This window comes from Manacus candei, unplaced genomic scaffold, assembly GCF_025592945.1.
Source record: "Manacus candei isolate 608988 ecotype Guabito, Panama unplaced genomic scaffold, ASM2559294v1 h1tg000040l, whole genome shotgun sequence".
In the NCBI taxonomy this organism is placed as follows: Eukaryota; Metazoa; Chordata; class Aves; order Passeriformes; family Pipridae; genus Manacus; species Manacus candei.
Window position 1 is genome coordinate 603,581 of NW_026138088.1, and position 24,399 is coordinate 627,979.

Consider the following 24,399-nt stretch of genomic DNA (forward strand, 5'->3'; position numbering starts at 1 on the left):
GCTCGCCAACCTGGTTGGCTGGAGGGGCGGGGCCGGGCGCCGTGGAACCACAACAATAAACAGAGCCGGGCACGCGCACGCAGAAACAACACTCATCCGCGCCTGCGCCGCCGCGCCTGCTGCGCGCGCCGCTGAAATCCGACGGCGGGGATAAGGCGGAAGCGCCAGACCCAATCAGACGCGTCCGGCCCGGCCCGGCCCCGCCTCCCGCGGCTGAAGGAGCCTATAAGAGGGCGCTGCGGAGCCGAGTGCCCGCCCCGCCGGGCCTGATTGGCTGCGCGCGGAGCGGTGGAAAGGGCGCGAAATGCGGCGCTCGGCGCGGCGCTGAGGGACAGGACCGGGACCGCCACTGCCACTGTCACCGCCGGGCTGGCACAGCTGCACCGGCCCCGCCTGTGCCCCGGCGGCCGTGAACGCGACCATTCCTTCTCCTCGGGCGGGCGGTCAGAGTGAGTGCAGGGAGCTGGGCGCTGGGACGCTTCGCATCGGCCTGCGGACAGGCCTCACTGCAAAGGCCCCCCCGGCCCGCGAGCTGCCGCCGCGGTAAGCTCTTATGGTTTCTTTTTGTTTTCAGGTACTTGCGGTGTCTGATTCGGGGTCTCACCTCTGCTGGCTCCTGTAGGTAGGCCCAGGGTCCTTTGCATAAGCACGTCTGCCGCGTCCTCTGCATCCTTTTCCACCTAGAACGCCCCCTTTTTCCGCTGTTTTGTGCTCTGCGCCCAGAGTTTCTGCTGAAAGCCGCAGTAAACCCCTTCCGGTCTCTCCTTTGGCTACAGGACACTTGAGAGGCTTTAACTGTCAGCATTCAGAGTAAGAACTCGTAAACTCTTACTCAAGAAGTAGTAGCGAGGTATTTGATACCATTCCACAAGTTGGGGAGGGACATGCGGGAGGAGACGGCCACGGGATGCAGCAGAGCAGAAACAAAGCTGATTATTATTTATTTATTTTCTCTAGACTATTTTTGGGCGTGAAGGATGGACTTCTCAGTGGTTACTGTTGGCCATGTGCAAAATGTGCTTTCAGCTATGCAGAAGAACTTGGAGTGCCCAATATGGTATGCCCTGCAGTTATACCAGTATGGTTAACAAGTGGGTTTGGGTTTTATTTTTTTCCCCCCTTTCTTTGCAGATGGTTTGTCAGTTCAATGACTTATGAGAAATCAGAGGGATTCTTGCTGAAGACTATGTATATTGATGTTTTGTAAGGCTGAAGTGACAAAGTCTAAGACAGAACGTATATTTTGCTTTTACGTTCTAGTAAATTTTGTTTTTCTGTTACGAACTAAATATGTCAGTCCTCTATCCAGAGAGGGGAAAACATTATCTGATTGGATTAGAGTATTGTTTGTAAAGCAGTGTGGATCTTTGCCCTTTGTCTCTGAGAAGTGAGTGAGGTCTGTAGTTCAGCAAACAAATGCTGAAATAGCAAAGGTTCTGCTTAGAGGATGGATCCCTACAGTGTCTGTAACTTCTTTTTTCATTCTGTTTTCATTTTTCTTTTTGTAGCTTGGATGTGGTACAAGAGCCAGTTTCAACAAAATGTGATCACATATTCTGCAGGTAGGTTTGAAGAGTGCAATACTTAGTCAATCTGTTTTTAATTTCCACGTATGCTTCTTTAGTGCTAATCCTCTATTTATACTGTGTTTTGGGAACTTCTTGTGTAGCTACTTTAGAGGAAAAATCAGTTCAGCAGAAGAGAGAACTGCAGCTTCCCAGGTGTGTCAAAGGGGATCAATGAACCCACTGTAAAATCAGAACAAAAATAAAACTTGATAGCAAAGGATTTCTACTAAGCCATGAATGTGCATGTTCAGTTTTAAGAAAAATAATCTCCTTTTGTTACTATCAAGACTTTTATTTTTTTCCTAGGTTCTGCATGTTCAGACTTCTCAGCAAAAAGAAAAAAGGTGTGATACAGTGTCCTCTGTGTAAGACTGAAGTTACCAAGAGGTGGGAAACCTGTCTTTGTAAGGGGACTTGAGAATGAGAGGTTTGAGCTGTGAGGAAAGGCTAACAATTGTCTTAAAATGTCTCAGCATAAGACTAAAATAAAGAAGAAAAGATGGTTATTAAATAAACTGTCTATGTCTAAAGGAGTAGCTGTAGTACCTTACCTCAGTGTTAGCTTTTTCCAAGTGATTGCAGGGGAACACCCCTCTCTTAACAAATGTTTGTGCTCTATTAGTGTTCAATTATTACAGCTCTACTAAACCTACATGGGGAAAAATATGAAATGTTCACTTCTGTGATAGTTTTAATTCACATGGTAGTGGTTGTTTGGGGGAACTGTGTTATTTCTTAGCAACAATTTCTCATTGTCTCATCTTACACTTTAGAGTTTTACCCCTTGTTTTGTTCAGCCTAAATTCTAAGAGAAGTATTTACAGTTATTTGTCTTAAAACAACTCAAGTTCTGATATTATTTCAGAAGTCTGAAAGAAAATTCCAGATTTAAGCAACTAATTGAAGGACTGTTGGAAACTATCCATGCTTTTGAGCTTGACACTGGAGTGAAGTGTAAGTGGTGTGAATGTATGCCCCCAACTTTTTTTTTTTTCAATAAGGTTTTGACATTTATATCATAATTGTTTACAAGGTATCCCATTTAATATGCAATACTAAACATGGGAAGAATTATCAAAAGGTTTTTTCCTTGGGTGTAGAAGCATAAGTTCCATTAAGTTTCCAAGATATTTTTAAAATAGTTTTAAATATTTTTAAAACAGTTTTACCGTGTGTTTGATGACTCCACCCAGTCTTATGTTCAGTTTCTGAAAGGTGGCTGAATGTGTATCAAATGTTTAATCTGTAATTGTGAGGTGAAGTTCTGCTCTTGATGATGCCCAGCCTTGCAGCTTTACCTTGTTAAACAATCTCAGAGCCCGAATTAGCAGATGCTGTAGCCACGTACGTTGACCTGTCTTGTTCAGACAGATCCTTTGGGAATCCAAATTTATTCTTTCTAGTACTAAGTACCTTGTAAAAGGTATTGACAAGTCAGACATGTGCCTGTTTATATTTTGATAGACAAGACGTTCTGTTTGGGGGCAGATGGTGGTTACTGACTTTTGTTTGGGGTGGGGTTTTGTTTATTGTGCTGTGAAAGATATTTTGTTTTCAGATTCTTCTCAACTTGCTCAGCCATTCTAAAATCAGTAGTGTTATATCCTGTTCTTGCTAGGTTATCTATATAAGCAAAATTGGTTGAAAAAATTAGTTGACGAGATCAAGATTTTACTTAAAATGTTAAGAAAACTCAAAAAGCAATCAGACTAATAATTCAACGAGATTTCTTTCTTTGATAATTATACTGCAGCTATATATGCACTAGGTGCACAGGGTCTGTGCAAGGCTATCTCATTAATATATAAAGCTGTGTCATACTCAGTGTGAAAATTACTTTTTTTTCAGTTTTAAAGAGTCACCACGTTCGCAAAACACCCACAGAAGCCACTGCTGCTGAGCTCCTGTGTAAAGAAAGTTCTGTCATTCAAAGTAAGGGCTTCAGAAACAGGAGAAAAAGTGCTAAAGAAAATGGACAAGAAAACACCACCTTGGTAATTTTTTTTCCCTATTTTGTTTTCCTGGGTTGTTTAGAAGTTTATTTGGAATGTATATTGATGCAAATACATAAATGAATGAAGAAGGAGATTTTGGTTTGCTCTGAGATTGCTGTTTGACTTGGATAATACTCTGGACAGGGACATTTACATATTTTTGTCTTCCTAACCTACTTGAAAAAGACATTTGCATAAAGAACCTGAACTTATAGATGATATTTCCATACTACAGTCTGTTACTGAAACTAGGCTTGAAAAGTTGTCTGTCCTGGTTGTTTCATGAGGCTGTCTAACTATTTGTAGGGTTTTTATTTTTTTAGTGGTGAGATTATGTCTTGGGATACATAAGGCATCACTCAGCTTGGGGTGATTGTTCTGTGTGTGTGACTGTTTGGCTTCTCACCTGCTTGATGCTGAACAGAATGTTGGATAATACAGAATGTGAGATCAAACTGTTAATGTTTTGATCTGTCAGATGCATGATAATTGTTTCTTTTGACACATTCCATTACTGATATCAATATAATAAACTACTTGTGTATTTTTGCATAGAGGCCACCAATTCATATGACAGAGTGTTTCTATCAGCCCTTCCTGCTATGGTTTAAATAATTACAAGTGAGGTTTTTTTAAGTAGCCTACTGTTATAAATAACTTCATTTCTGTTCTCCTGTCAGCAGGAAACTACTGGGAATACTCAGCTTACAGATACCAGGGTCAAAAGGTGTCGCCTCAGAAACAACCCCCAGAAATGTGACTCTCAGAAAGGGGTTTATGTGGAGTTGGGTAAGATCTGTTGTAGATCCACACTAGTTGATCTTATGTAAAATGCAGTAGCAGCTGTGTCATGTATAAATTTAGAAATTAGACACTAACTTTTAGCTAAATAACTCCTGTTACCAATTACTGTATTTAAACAGAATTTTATGCTAAAGGCATGTTGATATTTCTACACAGAAATCATTATAATTAGGTGAAATACTTTAAGATTGAACTTGATTTCATCTGATAAAAGTTGAAAGCATCTACCTCTAGAAAGAACTAGGCCTGCATGTGATGATAAACAGTGACTCTAGCAAGTCACCTTTCTCTGAATCATTCCAACCAGAGTAACAGCTGATTTGTTTTCAGGTTCTGAATCATCTGAAGAGTTTTTTAAACAGGCAAGCAAAACTGGGTAAGTGAAGGTGATTAAGGAATTCATATCTTCTGAAGACAATAGTTCAGTGTTCTCATTGCTATGTTTTAGTTCCTTGGCATAGGACTGGTAGAATTCTTAAACTGGCAAATGATTTTCAACTTCGAGGGCATTGGGGTAGAATGGGTAGCTGAATTTTAACCCTTTGTGGTATTATGTGCTTTAAATGGTTTTTCTAAATGTTTTGTTGCTTATGTAGGCATTAGGCCTTCAACAGAAAAGTAGGTACTGTGCTTTAGAAAGTAAGTGTTAAATTCAGGAATGTGAGAGGGGATCTCTTAAAGATGTGGCCTGAAACTCTGAAGGGATCTGGTTGTGGTGGATATCAATTATGCAGCCTGACTTCCCCAGGAACTATTTCAGAGAGCAAAAAGGTAAAAATAAGTATAATCTTCTATCTGTTGTGGCTTTCTCTGTAGTAAAAGATTTCCCTTCCCAACAGGTTTAAAGACAAAGCTGCAGTTCAGATTTCTTCTCAAGAAAAGCTGGAAGAACTTGGGAGTGTTGAGAAGGGGAATGAAAATTCCTGCAGTGCACAGCCTGACAAGCTGTGTGCCAAAGAAATAACACTACCAAATGTCATAGGTGTGTCTGTTATTTTGGTGACAAAGATGATTTAAGCTTGAAAGAAGCACCACAAGTTAATATTTTTATTTCACATTATTACATATATCTAGATAGATAGATAGATATAAATATAGTTGCAGTCTTGTATGTTGTAGGTATGCTTATGCCTACATGACAGTGTAATACAAGACTGTTCTGGTTGACTAGATACTTAAAATGTGCATATTTTGTGCACAGGAACAGAAAGGGAAAAAGTAACTTGATCAAAATGCAAAATTTAATTATTCTCTGTAAGCCATATTATCCCTTATAGTACAAACAGAGAGCACTGTCTGGTAATTCATGTAGGAAGTTAGAACATATGTAATATCTTTCTGCTTTTCTCTAGAGGGAGATTTGTGCAGTGTAATATTCTGGTTTGGGGGGAAATAGGAACAGTTCTTTTAAAACAAAGTAGCCATCAAGCTTGTTGTTGTGATCGTGTGTGTAAAATAGGGCTTAATAATTTACATTTCTTATAAATCTAACAGGTGAAAGTGATTTCTTGAAGGAAGGCTTGAGCAAGAAAAGCACTCGGAGCGTTGCTGATTGTGCCAAACCTGACCAAGTGACTATGACTGAATGCCAGAGTTCCCCTTTAAATGTTCTTGCTGCAGATCTACCTCCAGAGCAGTGTGACAGAATAGGTGATTCCAGTCCCACAGTGACCAGGGGCACATCATTCTTCAAGAACTCAGAAGAAACAGATGAAGAGCAAACTCAGTACAAGAGTAAAAACAAAGAGTTTGACTTAAAAGGTAGTTCAGGGAGCAGGCTGGATAAAAGCAAGGAAATGGATACTGTTTTACCAAGTGAGGAAGCTGTGGAGGTGTGTGAACCCGAGAATGACTCTGACTCTTTCCAGGACAAAGAACTTCCTCAGGAGAAGCTACTTCAGCCAGAGAAGACACTTCCCTCTGCCACCTTGGATCAAGTCTCCAGGAAGAGACTGAAGAGAAGCATTCAGAAAGTCAATGAGTGGTTTTCAAAAAGTAATGAGATTCTGTCTTCCAATTCTTCCCTGGATGATTCTGCTGGAGGAACTGATGTTTCAGGTGAAGGAGATGCATGTTCATCAGATAAAGAATCCTGCATTTCAGAAAATACTGACCCTATGGTAGATTCCATGGAAATTGCAGTGGTTGAAAGAAACAAGAGATGGTCAAAACAAACAGCAGATAGCATCAAAGACAAGATATTTGGAAAAACCTACAGAAGAGAGAGGAAATCAAATCTCCCTTCTACCTCGAGAGACATTTTATCTACTACAAAAAAGAAAGATGTGGCTGCTGATAAGTGCTTGAACAATTCCAGCAGAGACAGACCCAAACGAAAAAGGAAGACTGCCTGTGTCCTGCAACCTGAGGATTTCATCAAGAAAAAAGATACAGAAGAGGCAGGTGGAGGCCCTGAAAGTGTTAGCAGATGCCTTGGAGATGCTGAAAAGAAAAGATGTGATGGAAGTGTTGCTGTTAATGAGAGTCACCTCCCTCAGAATAGAGTGGATAATACACTAACAGGACATGAGGAAGGAGGAGGGGCCACATGGAAAAAAGCTGCTGAAAAGGTGACTAGCAAACACTGTGATGAGGAGCTAAAAATGTGTATCAGTGATCAGAAAAGCACTAAAAAAAGTTCTGCAGCAAAAAGATGCAGGCGTTCCACTAGAACCATGTGTGCTCTGCAGTTAGCAGTGGACAGAAGCTCTGTTTCCCCTGATCCAACTGAGCCACAGATTGATAGCTATCCAAGCAGTGGAGAGCCCAGGAGAGCTGATCCTGAGCAGAACCAAGTCAGGCGCAGCAGGAGGCTTCAGTTACTTTCTGAAGAAATGAAAGAAATGACCAAAGAAACAGGAAAAGGAGCAATGGCAAAGGGACCACGAAAGAATGGCAGTGATCCTGGAGGATCTGTCTTTGGAGACCAAAAGAATGTGGCAGCTCAGGCTGCTGAATGCCAAGACCTGTGTGAGCCTCAGGAGATGTTGAGTTCTGAGGCAGTCACTAATCTGAAGGGAGGTGATCTGGAAGCAAATGAAATGCAGGTTAGTCTAAAGAGTTTATGTGACACTGCAGAAACTGGAAGAAGTCTCTTCAATCCTGCATCTTCATGTCAGCCTCCAAACTGTGGTTCCTTTACACCTTATGCAGGTTCTCAAGACAGTGAAATACAAGGTAGCCCTCTCCTCCTACAGCCTCCTTCAGTGCCTGCTGTGCAAACTGCTTCCCATCAGAGTGAAGAGGTGACCGAATCACTTACTGCCTTTCCACAGGAATGTGGCCATGATTCACTGAGTGTTCCAGGGCGCTTCAGAACTGAGAAGTTGCCCGTGGCTGAAACTGTTTCGGAATCAACCAAAGAAGCAGAAGACAGTGAATTAGACACACAGTACCTGCGAAATATATTCAGGCATTCAAAACGCTTGTCCTTCAGCCTTTCTCGGGCTCCCAGGCAGACCTGTGCAGTAGAAGATCCTGATTCTGAAACTTTAAATCCATCACGTGCTGCTCAGGTAGAAAATAAGTACAGCAAACATGTACAACCAGAAAACCTGCAAGAGGAGAGAGCAGCTGCTGAAAGCTTGAGGAGGGTTTGTGAGAAAGAGAAGCTTAAGGCCTGTGAGTCTGCCTGTGCTGGTGATGTGACTTGCTTTGCTGTCAGCACAGGAGAACACAGACATGCTGTTTCTCAAGCTGCAAAGAAAGGGATTCTGACACCAGTGAGAACGGGGACTGCTGGGACTGAGGCCAAAAACCAATCACTAAAAGGCAAGCAGGGCAATGAAAAGCCTGTGTCAACTGACATAGGGATAGAAGGTGAGTTGAGACAGAATCAAATCAGAAGTAATAGAAGCCAAAGTGGTCAGAATAACATAAAAGAGCATGATTCCAAACAAACCAATGAGATAGGCTTCACTTCAGAAAGCAGTCTGGAAGGAAAGACCAAAGTTGTTGATGACAAAGAACCAAGTCTACATTTTCAATCTGGATCAATGATTTGTCCTGCAAGTTCTCAGCAAAGTCCTGCTGAAGTTATTAGGAAAAAAAGTAGTGAAAGAAAACGAATAAGGGAGAATGAAGACCAAGCAACCCAAAGTGCTGGCACAGCAATGCCTGAGGGTTTAGCTGCAGAGGCTCTTAGAGGGAACAGTGGTTTTACAGGTTTGTCTGAAACCCCTGATGGCTTACTGTGCTCTGATGCTGATATTGAAGAGAACACCAGCTTTTCTGAAACTGATAGGAGAGAGAAATCTGCAGTGTTTGCCAAAGGAAGCAACAATGCCCTGGAAAAAGAACCACACAACAGAAATGTTGGTTCTAAGCCAAGATCTCGAGGTGCTCAAAAGTCTCGAAGACGAGCACGGAAACTGCCATCTTCAGATGAAGAATCCTGTGAGGATGAAGATCTGCCATGTTTTCAGACATTAGTATTTGGCAAATCAGTAAGCACACCTTTGCAGGCTGATAAACAAGTGACACCTGTGACAGAGTCTTCAGCCAGTCCCAACACGTCACCTCACAGTGGAAGTAATGGTGACAATATTATGCAGAAAATGCCTGAAGTTGCCCCAGGCAGTGTGTGTGTTTCACCAAGCCAGGAGTCAGAATGCTCTGTCAACTTATTTTCTTCCCAGTCCATGTCTGAAGAATCAGTTCATGGAGCACAAGAGCTGAAGAAACTTTTACTGCAAATTGATGAATCCAAACAAGTGACTGGCGTGAATGAGAGTAAAGAAACTTCTCAGAGCTGTAATGGAAGGCTGAAGAGGACCAAAACTAGCTTCAGAGATGAATGCCAAGAAGACCCAGACATGGGAGCAAACCTAGGTACAAACCCAGATTTTCATCTTTGCAGCTGTGTTTGTGATGTCATTACACACGAGTTTTTGGTGTTTGCATGGGAACTTTGTTCTGTATTTATGAGGTGCTTGCTCTCCAAAGGAATGTATCAGCCCTAAACAATCAAACAAAAAATCCTCAGTGGCTTATTTCCTGAAAATTATGTTCTTCCAGTCTTCTTTGTTCAGAGCACAAATGAATAGACTGGACACTAGAGGCTGTCTGATGGGACATTCATTTTTGAGGGATATTGCAATGTGATACTTGCATTGTCAGCAAAATTTCATACAGCCCACCTAAGCTTTTCACCCACATGAGATGTTTGTTGAAATTGGCTGTAGAATTTTGTGGCAAATATTATGACATTTTTATGGCTTTCATAAACGTTTAGGACTCTTTTATCACTGTTGACACAGAGTTCTGTTTACTTTGCCATGTGTTTCACATGGTATTCTTTGAAATGTTCACTTAAAGTAAATCTGTGCTTCTCATTTCAATATTTTCAAAACTTGTCACTTTAGCATTATAGTTAGTAGTTGTCTAAAAGATCTGTGTAGTAAGAGATTATATATAATGTTTGGTTAGTTGTATCTTGGTGGGGTTTTTTTTTCTTTAACTCAGATTTTTTTTCCACCTTCTTCAAGGTGAAGCATCTGGATATGACAGTGAAACAAGTATTGTAGAAGATTCATGTGGACCATTCTCTCAGGGTGAAATCCTTACTACACAGGTAACTGAGTTTATACACTAAGTGCTAGAAGTAGCTTGCATTGGTTTTTTGATTGGTTTTTTTTATTTTGGTTTGGTTTGATTATTTTTTTTTTGCTTTGGGATTTTTTTTTTTGTCCTGTGTGACTTCAAGATAAGTCTCATGCTAAATCTCTTTCCAGCATTATCAGCTCTGTGAGTTTTAAGTATGTCAGAGAAGAGTGAACTTAATTTTATGCTTTCTGAGTTATTCTTCCTTTTACTGTATCAGTGTAAAATGTGATCAACTGGCAGGACGTTGCTTCTTGATGTGGCTTCATGGATACAGATTCTAGGATGTGCCTGGGTTGAATGGATTTGTGGTAGTACAGATTGGTGGGGAGTTCTGGCTTGTGGTGGGGCAGTGGTTTTCTGTTTGATTGGGGTTTTTTATGGGTTCAGTAACAAAGAAGTTCCACATGGTGCCAGTGCTGGAGCTGTAAATGGAATATTCAGTTCTGTGGAAACTGCTTTATCATGTAGGGTGAAGGTTTTTGGTTTTTAAAAGGATCCTTTGAAGCCCTGAACTGTTCTTATGAGGAGCTGCCTATGGCATATTTTTAAACATTTAATGTAATTTTTGAGAGGGAAGATAAGGAAAAGTAATATAAAATATTTTAGTCCTTTAAATGGTCTTTGAGGCTCTTAATAATCGTGGAAAGTGCAGAGGCTCAGTACTTGATGTTCATTATTAAATTTTAAATTAAGTTACTAATGCAGTTTGAACAAAATTACTTAAATTTGTGCATAAGTTCTATATTTTTTTCTCCCTGATTAAACTCTGAGTGATCTAAACTGAAATAATGTGACTGGCAAAATGAGTGTGTGGTTGGCTGGGTGTTTTTGCTTCTGACAGTGGGGTGTGTGCACTGTTTGTAACAGTAAAAGCACCACAGTCACCTTTTGAACATGTGGCAAAAAAGTGATTCCAAACAATTTTGCTGCTCCTAATTTCCAAGCATTTGTTAAATCCTGAGTTTGCTGATGTTGGCACTCCTGTGTCTCCTTTGCAGCAGAAGAATGCTATGCAAAATAGTCTGAAAAAACTTCAGCAAGAAATGGCTGTGCTTGAAGCAGCACTGAAGCAACAAGGGAGCCAGGCCTGTGAATTTTTACCTATCCACAGTGAACTGCCACATCCCAGTAGTGAAAGAACATTGGAAATGGAACAAACAAGACAAGAAAAAGAAAGGTCAGTGTTTTGGGTTTGTTTGGGGTTTTTTTTGTTTTGTTTTTATTTCTAAACTTCTATTAAAAAAATTTTAAAATCTTGAAATAAATACTTCTGAGCAATTACAGTACCTTTGCTGTTGATACATGACTCTGATACAAAGGTATTAAAATCAATTTTCCTCTCTCAAGGTCTCCAGAATTGTTGCTCCCATATTCTGAATCCTGTTTGTTAAAGAGACCAGATCTGGAGAAAGGCCTTGAGTGTGACAGTGTTCTAAAGAACAAACCTCCTTGTGAAAAGACAAAACCTGTGCAGGAGGCAGTGCAAGAATACAGGCAGTGTCAGCTTGAAACAGGTAACATTTAAGAGGCAGCCAACACATTTTGAATTCTGGTGGGTTTTTCCCCTGCTCTTCTCATGTTTTTACATACCAGCAAGATATACATCATCTTCTTGTAAATCAAGGATCTTAATTTATATGTTCCTGGTCAATTTGAAAAGATGTTACTACTTGTTTGGTAGCCCAGCTGTATGGCTGCCCATGGGTTGGGACAACATTTTGACACTAATAGGAGTTTTTCTGTCTCACTTCTAAATTCATTAGTTTATGACTAATACACTACTGGAAGTTTCACAGGTATTTTAGTGCCTTCACTGTAAATCAGGAAAAAGTAATGATAGAGGCAAAGATGAAGTAATAAACACATAAGGAAAGGAAGTAACTGCTGAACTTAAACCTAAAAGATAGAGGGAGCAACAGCCTTCTACCATGACTACAAGAAAGATGAAATTTTCTCAAGGAGTAATTTCTCTTTTCCTTCAGAAAATGCAGAGGAGCAGAAATCTGGGACCAGGCAAAACAGTGCATCTGTCTCATCAAATCTCTCTGGAAATGTGACCAAGAATCCAAATAACTCTTCCTCCTCTATAAGGCTTCTTAACCCTCAAACTCCTGAAGCCACAAATGGGTCTGTTGTAGCTCAGAACACCAATAAAAGCTGTGGTCCAGGACACAGATTGAAGAAAAGTGGCTGTTTTCCTGGACCTGTCCTGCACAATGCAGCTGGGAAAGAAAATGCTCCAAGTCCAGTTGTGACTAAGAGGAAAGAAATGTCAATTGTGGCCTCAGGTCTGAACCACAGCGAACATGTAAGTAAATTTCAGGAGTTTGAGATCACTAATTAATGATTCCTGATTACCACTATAGTCCTCAGAAGAGAGAGCTCTAAGTATAATAGAAACTAATCTTGTGGGAGCTGCAGATGAGTAACAGAGCAACTCAGGTCAAACTCCTTCACTCCTAACAGTGTGAAGGATGCTGCCTGTAATGGCACTGTTAAGGTTAGTGACATTTGAGCTTTTTAAATGACTCCTAATGTCTAAGGGAATAACACACTGTTCCAAAGCCAGAGGACTTCCAGACAGCCTTGGGCCTGGGCAAGAGGCTGTTTGAGTGGTTGGTTCACTTAGGGAGGATTTCTGTAAGTAGTAGTTCTGAGTTGCTAATAAACCTGTTTCTGCACTCAGTTTCCAAGAGGATTTGGCTTTTTTTAATAAACAACATACCAACAGCTGTGCTTTACTTTAATCTGCTGAATGGTGCCAAAATTATTGACTTTTAAGGAAATGTACATTCTGTGTGCCAACACAAATAAAACTGTTACTTTAAAGGGACTGTGCTATTATGTTGTGGTCCTGCAAACTGGGGCTGTTGGGTTTAAACCTGTTTTGCTACCTATTAATTTTTTAAACTGTTTTTCAGTTGGTGGTCCAGAAGTTTGCAAGAAAAACTCAGAGCACTTTTTCTAATCACATTACTGAAGGAACAACCCATGTCATCATGAAAACAGGTTTGTTGGGATCTATGTGGCCAAATCCTATATTGACAGACCATATAGAATTTTACCTTTAACCAACAAGCAGACAGATCAGCAATAAATTTGAGTAAGTTTAAGGAGAAGGTGTTGATTGTTCATCATAAATTTTAAGCTTGGGAATCTTTCTTACTGGGTTTCACAGAATCAGAGTGGGGGTGCATTTTTCCTTGTGATTCACACAGGAATATTTGATATTTGTTTCTCTAGCTGTTTAGTCATAATTTTCAGGTGTTTACAGCACATTAGTGTGAAGTAGTTCATAACCAACCAAAAGGAAGTGAAGGTGGTTCCCAAAGAAATCATGCTTTTTCTTGCCCCTTCTCTCTATTAAATAACTAAAAAATGGTTCACAAGTGGTACATGTGATTAGTTTCTGCTAGTTCCCTTCAGTTCACTAAAATCAGGACACTAAAATTTTGGAATCTTTCTACAGTTTTGATATTTTGCTGCTGCACTTAGCAAAGAAACTTTTGGTCTTAGGCACAAATAACCTGAGCTGGGTGTTTTTTTTTTTTTTTTTGCTAATGGAAGAACTTAGAGATGTTACTCTTGTTTTGTCTGCAGACAAGGAGCTGGTGTGTGAACGGACACTGAAGTACTTCCTGGGCATTGCAGGAGGAAAATGGGTGGTTAGTTATCAGTGTAGGTACAACTTGTCTTTGCCCTTCTACCACAAATGTCATCTTCACTTCTTACAGTAAGGAGAAAGGACCTCTTCATGTCTTGGAGTCTGATGTTTTGCAGTGTTTCTTCTAAATACTTAAAAATAAATTAAAATTAAAACCCCCAAACAAACAGCAACATTAAAATTCTTTAATTTTCTGAGTTCAAATAACCACATTGCTCCCCACCCTGGTAAAAGTCTTTTTTCCCCCTCTTAATTTAAATCTTTGAGATGCATGGCATCAATTAGTGTAAAATTAATATTATTTATAAAAGGTAAATAAATTTTTAAAGTTTCTTTCAGCATCATACATACTTTGTACTAAAGTATTCCTTTAGTACAAATACTTTCAATTTAATATAGCAATGAAGTCAGGCTACTGGCAGTGGAAGAACAATTTTGCTGGATGAAATGACTTGTGCTCTGATATTTTTTTTTTTTATTTAGGGGTAATTCAGTCTCTTAAAGAAGAAAGGATCCTGGATGAGGTAGGTCTTTTGTCTTGGGTGAAATGTCAAATGGGTAAGTAAAGCTGTTACACTGATGGCTTTAGCAGTAATCACAGATACTGTCTAAACATTTCATATATGGAACTCTGGTCTGAAATCTAGGGTTCTAGTTTTACCAAATGCTAGGAGCAAAAGCCACACTAATACTTCATGTTCATTGTTAGTGAAGACACCAAGTCCCTATTGTTTTGTTAACAGGTTGTAGACATATATTCTTTATTATAAGCTTTCCTACTGATATTGATACATTATGGCATAGAGCAAAAGTTTTGCTTTGCCTAAGGAAATACTATGTACTGATAATTTCTATCAAATGAGACTTTACTGATCAGTTAATTATAATCATGGAACATGCTGCTTCTTTTAATCCAGTTTGCTAGACTACCATACAGTTTGACTATAATTTGTTTCTTTTAAAATTGCCTGATGGTGCAGAGGTTTCTTTGCTGCTCTCCAGCATTTCTCTTGAAAAGCCTTTTAATTAGTTTTCTGCACACACATATTTGTGGCTTGTCAGATTTCAGAACTGACATCTTTCTGGTTTGATGCAGAACTGACAGGAAAGTGTTCTCAGTCTCTTAACTTCTGATTGCTTGTGTATGTTGTGTTCCAGGAGGACTTTGAAGTTAGAGGAGATGTAATCAATGGGCGAAACCACCAAGGTCCTAAGAGGGCTAGACAGGCTCAGACTGAAAAGGTATGAGCATGTCAGGGGTGCAAACTCTGTCCTGCTGAGACTGTTCCAGATCTGTGGCTGTGCCAGCTGAATATCTGCAGCTTCTTCTCATTTCTCTGCTCTTCTGTATATACAAAGTTGTACAAATTAAGCAGTCTCATACTTGAAGGGGGAGCTCTGCAGAAGAACAGACAAGTTCAAGTGACTCACTGTGCCTGGAGTGAATGCTGGCTTTTTATAACATAGCATGGGATTGAGGGGCTTGGATGATTTTCTCCTGGATGATTTTCTCCTGGATGATTTTCTCCTGGATGATTTTCTCCTGGATGATATTCTCCTGGATGATATTCTCCTGGATGATATTCTCCTGGATGATATTCTCCTGGATGATATTCTCCTGGATGATATTCTCCTGGATGATATTCTCCTGGATGATATTCTCCTGGATGATATTCTCCTGGATGATATTCTCCTGGATGATATTCTCCTGGTTTGTAGGCTACAAAGACCTTGGGATGCACTTTGTGAAAACAGTGATAACTTGGTAACAAGCCCTGGAAGTGCAGTGAAACCAGCATATTAAGTATTGACCTTTAAAAACCCCATATGTACTCTGTAATATGTGCCTTTCTTTTCAGATCTTTAAAGACTTTGAGATCTGTTGCTATGGACCTTTCACTGATATGACTACAGGTGGGTCCTTTTGGTGGAATTAAATGAATTCTTAGCAAGGAAAATCATTAGTGTCGTGCTGTCTGGTAATTTTTAGATGCTCTTAAATACTTGTATTTGAGCATTTTTTTCTTCTGTCTTAATAAATGGTTCTTAAGTATCCTTCTTCTAGCAGTTGCCAGTCCTCTGTGTAACCTTCTATCTGTAGGAGCAGGTATTAAAAGTTGAAACACAACAAAACCAGAAGTTTATATGCAAAGAAAAAGCTGTGCACCATAACTTTACCTTGTTATTTTGAAATTTAACAAACTATATTAAATGTTTTGAAAACTTAAGCTAAGATTTTTCCACTTCAAATATTTGTACCTAACTCCCCATTTTTGTGGCTTATTTATCAGATGTTTTCTGTTTTATCCAATAATTTTATTTTTGACTGGGTGAAATATCCTCACATCTCTTGACATTTACAGTAATTGCTACAGAGGATACAGTGCTTTCACCTGCTGCAGTGATAGTCAGTTGTGGCTCTTGAGAGACTTATTTATCTTCTTCACTGTCAGTTCAACAAATTGGTGGAAATTAAGTACTTTGACTACTTTAGTTTAATGAGAACTAATCACAGTTCTAACTCCTGGTTTTTAATTTTCATTTCGTGTCTTGCATTTCTTGTCTCTTATGAAAAGGGGAAATAAACTGTGACTTTAAATTTTGGGCATGTGCTCCTTTGCTTTTTCAGGTTTTTTATTTTGTGTAGACCTGACTAGAGGGTGAGGGGAGATGGAGCTGATGCTCCTCAGCAGGTTTGAAAGTAAAAAGACTTAACATTCTACCAAGGCTAAACATCCCTTCCAGATTGTGGTAGTTTGTATCTTGGAGCAAATGCACGAGGGCTCAGGGAAATAGTATGAATTTCAACCTGATCTAAACCACTGAAGTAACAGACTGTTCATCTCATTTCTTCAGAACATCTGGAGTCTATGGTGGAGCTTTGTGGTGCCTCTGTGGTGAAGCAGCTTCATCTGTTCACACACACCCCTGTAAGTGTTCCTGAGTGTTACCCTTCCACAGTCACATCATGTTCTCAGATCAGCACTGAGCCTCATTTTCTGTCACCAAAAGCCCTTAGTGCCTGAATGTAGTCATAGCATTCCTGGAGAGAAACCACAGAAGAATCTTAAGTGCTAATGTCCTTCCCTCTACTACTTCTTAAATTCCTCTCTGAGGTGATGCTCTGAAGCAGAGTTAGCTCAATTATTGCTCTCTGCAGATAGATATGAGAATCATTTAAGGACAGACAGATAACAGTAGCATTTTTAATTTTTTTTATAGAACTCTACTGCTGTTGTGGTTGTGCAACCAGATGCTTGGAAGGAAAACACAGATTATGGAGGTAAAGTGACACTGTCACGGGCTGTTTTCTGGTACACACTCAGTGCTTTTGTCACCTCTGTCATTTTAATAGCTAAATATCAGAGAGGTTTGTAGAGGAATCAAAATCCTGCTGCATCTGGAGATGGAGGTAAGTCTTAAAAGAAAAATCTGGAAGCACAAGGTATATTGTCTCGAGAATCAGCAATAGAATCTTAAAACCTACTGTGGCAGGTGAATGCTGTTGGCTCAGTTGTCCCCTGTGTATCATCAGCTTTACAGAAACTTTTCTGATTAGATTGTTTTTGAAAGGTGGGGAAGGGTATCCTTGGAGGACCAGTGAGACCTAGGAGAAAGCCTCAGATGGAACAAGATTGTCTTGGTCTGGAAACAATGTCTTTCTACAAAGCCTTAACTGATATAATTTTGCCTTTTTTCTTTTAACAAATGCTCTGGAGAAACCATGAGACTTTGAAAGTCCAGGTGTTCCAGACTGACTTACTTTTAAATGGGATAGTGGGAGATGCAGAATGAAAGGGAGCTAGTTAGTTGACAGTGAAGTTGAACAAAAAAGTGAAGCAGGAGGATGATGTAAAAAAACAAACAAACAAACCAAAACAACAAAACCAGCTGTTTCCATGGGACTGAAAAAATGAGAAAAACAAAAAGATCCTGGAATGGGAAAGAAGAGTTGCCACCCAGCCCTTCTCTTTGGAGCAGCAGTATTACCTGCATTGTTAAAGGGAATAGCAGTGCCACATCACTGTTTTCAGGCTTTTGTGGTTTTTTAACAAGGCTTTTAAAATGTTACATAGAAAGCAAATAGCTTAATCTGAAAGACATTGGTAGTCAGTCTCACCTTAAACTTGCTTTGACTCCTTGATAAGTGGTGTTTGTGTGTTTGTCTTCCAGCAATAGAGCAGCAGAACAACATTGCCATGGTGACGAGGGAGTGGGTCTTGGACAGCGTGGCTTGCTATGAGTGCCAGAAGTTTGATGCTTACCTTGTGTTCTAAGGGTCAACAGCAGCTCTTTGGCCATTGCTCAGCAATTCTGATCAGTGCTGGTAGTTTGAAATTATTTTAAGGACTGAGAATTTTTGAGACACGCAGAGACAGTGTGTGTCTACTGTTCTTGTTCAGAGTAAACTAATAGATTTTTATTAATGATAAAATTGCTTATATAACGTTGCCATCTGCAGATAGAATTAGCCACTGTTCTTTAAAGATTTATATTAATATAAAGCACTATTTTGAAATTATAAATGTTAAACAAATTTTAAAAGTTGGAAAATGTAGAATATGACCTCCTCAGAGAAATGGTGATGTGTTATTTGCCACTGCAGCCAGTTTCTGTTTATATACTTGTGGCCAGTTTGGAGACAGTTAAAAGAGGGATATTGGGCTCAGGGCTTGAATTAAAATGTACTTGCACTCTGGAGTAACCCCCATGTTTTCATTTTGTTTAAATACAAACTCTGAATACCATTTGTGATTACTAATGTTGAAAACATCACAAACAGCTCTCTTGTTGTATATCAAAGTGCCAACTCACCCTTAACCAGAAACATTCACATACAGCCCCCAGAAAGCCAGTGACTGAGTCTCAACAGAAACCTCTCCTCAAAACCACGAGCCCATACCAGTGTTGTCCATCTGATTTCTGGCAGGTGTCTGTGGCACTGTGAAGAGTTAATGAACAGATGCACTTTAGTATCCCAGTGACCCATAATAAGCCCAATAAGAATCTGCTTCTAATAGTCCCTGTGTGCAAAATGAGGCTGTCAAGAAATTGCTTTTTATGGAAGAAAATATGTTGCTTCTTTCTGTTGCCAAGCAATTCAACTTCATACCTAATTTTGTACTTTGAGAACAGAAAGAAAACCTGTTCTCATGCAGTGGTTGTTTAAAAAAAAGTGTCTAAGTTCAGAAAAGTGTTTAGTGCTCAGATGGTGATGTCTTGGAAAGTTACAAAAGTATGTTTGTAAATATTGGAATACTCAAAGGAAATAAAATTATTTTGGCAAGTATCTCACTTAGTTGTTTTGCTTTCCTTATGTGAAACAGTCCCTCAGTCTCTGCACTGAGGTAGGTGTGAAAAAACACCTGAAGTCCAACCTCCTGAAATGGGCAAGGAAGTGGAAACTTACTGGAAGCCAGAAATGTAAATGAGAATTTCAGGGCTGGAAACAAAATTGTAATTCCTACTCACCCTGATAAGTAACTGTGTTATCAAGTGTCTTGCAGCTGCCAAGTGCAGGTGGTCTGATCAGACATTACTGTTTTCTTCTGTGTGACAATATTCCATACCTGAGGCTGTCCAGCACAGCCTCACCTTCAGAATGATGCTCCTCTTATCTCTGGAGTCCAGGCTGGTGGTTGGTTTTTATAATCTACATTTCAAAGGGTAGCTGGGGGCAACGACTGGCCAGTTAGATGTGAGGAAAAGGCCAAGCCAAGGCTGTTTTGCTTCTGCCATGGTGAAATTGTCCCCCTGATCTTGATGCAAAAGTCCTTTCTAGCAGGTAAGGTACTAACTCCAGCTGGATAATTGTCTGTAGGAATGACACCCATGACACTGCCCTTCCTCCTCGGAGGTGACTAGATCTGTGAAAATCATTCCTACAAAGTGAACTTTTGTAGTGATTTCCATCTCGTGTAAGATGTGGATGAAGGTGAAATGGCTTGACCAAGCACACAGCTAAAGCAAGGATATGCTTCCAGAGAATTAGGCAGTTTAAGGGGAGCTGATGTGACCTCCATATGGAATCCATATGGACATCTCTGGTTGCACTTCCAGCTTCAGTAGTGAAGCCCCAGCACGTGGAGTTCCGTGGCACTGAAATGCCATATTATAGGTGAGGATCAAGCTCCATTTCCTCCCTGTTTGCTTCTGTGCCAGAGCAGCTTTGTGACATTTCCAAGGCAGGAAGCCTGAGGTCAATGCAGTTTTCAGGTGTGGCTGCTGTGCCTGTTACAGCAATTACCTGAGAGGTGAGGAGGGCAGGACCACACATCATTAATGACCCAGACACCAGCTAAAGAGGCTGCACACAACCTGCCCTCTCAGCAGCAAGTGCTTGTGATCCTGTTCACTGGAGGGAAGGAAGAAACAAAGGAGAGGTTGGTGCCTGCTCTAAGTTTGCCTGAGGCTTTGCCAGCAGGTAAGTACCACATTTGTATTTAAAGCTGCTTTGTAAGTCAGCAGGTGGTTTTCTCCATGTGGCTGCATCAGGGTGAACTTGAGGAGTAGTAGCTGTGGTCCAGCTGCAGGAGGAATCTGGTGGGCACTAGACAGTGTCTGTTTGCCAGAGCAACTGCTCCTTCCCTGTGAAAGGAGGCTGGCAAGGGCTGGACTGTGGCATGGGATTGTAGGGACCTGTTCAACAAAGGGATCTTTTCCAACAACTTTAATCTGCTGCCTTTTCTGTGGGTGCCTTAAATGGGACATAGTGTTCCTTTTAAATCCTGTTAAATTGTCCATATTTCAGTATCTGACCTACTCATACTGCTGATGAGCAGCAATGAGTACTTGTGCAGCTTTCTGCTGAAGTACTTTATCTTTAAAATCCTCCCTCTGGATCCATACACAGAGTTGTTTCCTTGCAGATCTGAGGACACTTTTAAGAGAGCAGCTTATTCATGGATGCAATTAGAACTCTTGTGTGACTCATTACTGGAGTTAATGGTAAATCAAAGAAATATTCAGTGTGTTCCTATAATCGTTGTTGGTGATTTGTAAGATTGTTCTCATCTTGGGTCTGGTGTCTGTTTTATTTTGCTGATGTCATGAATAAAAACCTTGTGCATAATCCATAATAATCCCTTTTGGTAGGAAATGCCCATGAACCCTCCTGGTTCACAGGACAGAGGGCATGAGCTGAGGCCGAGCAGCAAAGCTGCCTCCCAGCTGCTTATGAGCCTCAACTTAGACTTGAAGAGCATCAATTCTTGTTTGCTTGTTTCTTTGGTGCAAAGAGCACTTTTGCAAAGCAGTTCCTTGTTCTGCTGTGAAGCACAGACATTCCAAGCCTGTCAGGCTCTGAGCCTTTAGTGTTGAGAATGCTGGAATGATTGTATTTGGTAGGCAACAGGTACTTATCTTCACAGGTATGAGTGAGGGCATGTTCTGCAGGCTCTGTCTTATTCATGTATCCAGTGCTGCTGTAACATCTCATTTGAAAAAAAAAAAAGCTTTCAGGAGGTGATTTACTGTAAAGTTCAGACTTTCAGCAGAACATAAAGCCTCTCCCTTCCTCCTTGCCCACTGCCATCCCTGCTCAGTCCCTGCAGCACTCAGCCCTTGGGGAGGTCAAAGGCCTGAGTGCAACTCAAGGCAGTCCTCTGGCCTGACATGGGCTTTGGATATCAAGGTGACATGCCCTAACCCAGTGCAGAGGAACAATTCCAGTACTGAAGTTGCTGTTGGAAGTCAAAAGGTTGCAGGAGAAACAGTTGACAGAATTTTTTGTTCTTTCTTTATGAGCTGCAAGTGTGGTCATTGCAAGCTTTGGTCTTACTGGATTTTGAGCCTCTCCTGAAGCTGGCAGAGCTGCTGCCAAGATCCTTTTCAAGCATTTACCAGGCAGGTTTGACAAAGGGCAGACTGATCCAAAGGGAATGCAGTGAATCAGCACAGCTATTTATGCTCCTGGAGGGATGCTGGGTCAGCCATTTCCCACGAGCTTTTAATTCCTTTGTACATTTTCCCCTATTCATAAGAACCTCTCCAGAAACTTTTCCTAGGAGGTATGTGGAGGCTTCCTTTCCCTCTCTGCTTACACTCTCATGTGTTTCTCATTCCTGGCTTGGAAGACTTTTTGATTCACTGAGGCTCTATTTCTGCTTAAGAAATCTCTTACAGAAAAATCATCAGTACTGAAACACCTCAAACCAGTTCAGGATTAGACAAACAGATCAAAAGTTTATACTCTAGAGGAAGAAGAGTTGGTGCCCAGAGCCTCACAATGAATCAAGTACTGATGGACTGTCACTGGAACAGAGTGTGGGTGGGGGAAAACATCAAAGAATTTTGGTCACTGTGATTATTTGTCATGGCATAGAACTAGAACCTGTTTTTGGACTGGCAGACTGTGAACACAGGGAACTCCTGAGGCTGATTGTTCTAAGGCTGCCTTCCTGATGCTGCTCTGGGGAACTAAGTTTTTATAGCTCATGCACCTGATCCTATCACATATTAGGATGCCCTTTTTCCTCTCCAGACTTTTGCTCCAGAGTAGCAGATGAAGGAAACCTATTTTCCCTTGTCCCAGGGAGAAAATTCAGTGCTGTTCCCTATAAAGGGTGGGTGCAAACTTCAGACTGTTCATTGTATCTTGCAGAGTTCTGTACCCTTTCCTCGAGAACAGTCAAGCACGGAAATATTAATTTTAATTTTTAAATTAATAATTAATTTTAGTTTTTATATGGTCAGTAAATTTAAGAGAGGTTTGTGTGGTGAGCCCTGCAGTTAATGTTTTTTCTTAAGAGTTGCAGAGAGGGGGGGAAAGGAGACTGAATTGTCTCTACCCTTAGCCAAGCAACCAGCTGTGCATCTGTGTGAGTGTGTGCTGGCAATACTAATCAAAGCCCTGCTGGCAGAGCCCTGCCCAGAAAACTGGGCTCTGAGAGCAGCTCGTTATTTTGCTGATCACCACACAGCTCTCTAAAAACCACTGACCCCTTCTTAACCCTAATGTGACTCTGGCACCCAGACTGCAGGGGTTGCAGTTTCCCCTGCCCCAGTCCCAGGGCAAGTAAAACGTTTTCTGCTGCTGTAAATGGGAACCAAGGAGCTGGGAATCTGGCTGGATGTGGAGAAAGCATACACAGGTAAACATGGGTTTATCCCTGACCTACAGAGCTTTTCTTTAACTCTCCACAGTTACAGAGGATTATAACAAAAGCAGCTCAGGTCTGTGGGGCTCCTTTCACACAGGGAGCAGGACTGAGGCTGCCTTGGCAGCATCACAGCACAGCCCAGGAGGACTCCTGGGGGCAGCTGACTTCAACTGGGCAAGATTTCCCTTGGAAAGGCTCCCCAAGGTGTCCTGCACAGGGCTGGAAGCTTTTCTACCTACTAACAGCCACACCATGTAACTGTCTGGTGGTGGGAGCCAACCATCAGGCTCAGTTGCCATTTCAAAGCACCATGCTGGGCTTGTTCCACCACCTCCATATCAAAAAACCCAGTCAAAAAGAAGAAGGAAATTTCATCTGTGTCTTGCACATCATTGTCTTTCCTAACTGATGGCCTTTGTGCCTCCCCTTCCCACCTTTCTGTGGGGATAAATCGAGGGCCATGAATATATTCATGCAGCACAGGCAAGAGACTCAGGGAAGAGGTTCTGTTCAGGGAGCCTCCCCAGGGGCTGGCATGCAGTCATCTGCCAGAATAAACATGTTTAATTACCTGCATTAATATTCAGATCATGAAGTCCTGAGCATTTGTATTTATTCGTTTATATAAATGGAACAAGCTTTACAGAGCGTGGCTGCTGCCATGCACGTTCCCTCAAGGCCCTTTCTGAGAGGAGCATTTGCCATTTTGCATATATACATTTCAATTGATTACAATGGGTTGATTGATTAAACGAAATAAGATGATTAATTTACAGTTGTAGAAATCATCTGGGGTCAGAGTAAACACATGGAAACGTCATGTGGTTCATTTGCAGCTCAGTTTCACCTTAAATTAGTGGTTCTTTGCCATTTCTTACCTAGGGTGTTTGAGCACTTGATTGCAACATTGGTAAAACAGAGGAAAGAACTTTATCACTTTTTCACTTGTCACTGAAAAACAAAGCAGGGCCGTTGCCAGGAGCCCCAGTGTCTCCTCTGTGCTTCTGGCCTCAGATTCACACTGAGCTGGGCAGGTCTCTCTGGTGTTATATATTTGCCATGATTTAGAGCTGGGAGCAGTGCTGGATTCTTGCACTGGCCTCTTCCCATCCACCTGCACACAGATTGCAGCCCCACCACCTGCTCCCAGGTTTCCTTCCTCCCTCAGCACCTCCCAGAGGTCAAGCCCTGATTTCCTCTGAGCATTTAACAGGTAAAACTGGTCCTGTGCTTAATAATGGGAGTTTCACTTCCCTGTCAGAAAGCAAAGACATTTTATATTCAAACAGATGTCAGGTGTGCTGCCTCTGAGCAGCTGTAACCCCCTTCCAACACAACAGGGCCTTGATTCAGTGGTCCAATCTGGAAAGACTTAATGCCCAACTGCAGTTCTTGAGCTTGACAGAATTGAATTGAAACAGAAGAAATGAACTCTTCAGCTGCTTTTGATTTCTTTCTATTTGATCACCCATTCTCCTTCCTTCTCCCTTGGGTCCTCTGATTGCTAATCTTACAGGTCATGGAATTTTACTAAAATAATACACCAGAAAGATGTCATTAATTATTAATAAAGGCTTTATATATTTCTTTTCAATAATTTAACTTCATTACATTCAATGCTATTACACTAAATACCAGAACAATTAGTACAGATGGGATTGCTG

General features: G+C 40.9%; 1 protein-coding gene across 6 annotated transcripts; it reads left to right on the forward strand.

The window, feature by feature from the left end:
- Window positions 1-63: 63 nt before the first annotated feature.
- On the forward strand, window positions 64-18,914 carry BRCA1 (BRCA1 DNA repair associated). Of its 6 annotated transcripts, none has more exons than XM_051794815.1 (22): window positions 64-543; window positions 958-1,057; window positions 1,509-1,562; window positions 1,875-1,955; window positions 2,434-2,522; window positions 3,417-3,562; window positions 4,243-4,351; window positions 4,697-4,742; window positions 5,206-5,348; window positions 5,861-9,196; window positions 9,853-9,938; window positions 10,969-11,147; window positions 11,318-11,484; window positions 11,953-12,278; window positions 12,892-12,979; window positions 13,571-13,648; window positions 14,118-14,158; window positions 14,793-14,876; window positions 15,494-15,548; window positions 16,491-16,564; window positions 16,857-16,917; window positions 17,808-18,914. In XM_051794815.1, the coding sequence occupies exons 2-22, from the start codon at window positions 978-980 to the stop codon at window positions 17,909-17,911; spliced, it is 5,427 nt and encodes a 1,808-aa protein (XP_051650775.1). In that variant the 5' UTR covers window positions 64-543; window positions 958-977; the 3' UTR covers window positions 17,912-18,914. The 6 variants fall into 6 exon arrangements, with proteins under 6 accessions (XP_051650775.1, XP_051650778.1, XP_051650780.1 ...); XM_051794818.1 differs by having other exon boundaries at window positions 4,246-4,351; XM_051794816.1 differs by lacking the exon at window positions 64-543 and adding an exon at window positions 696-810.
- The last annotated feature ends 5,485 nt before the right edge of the window (window positions 18,915-24,399 follow it).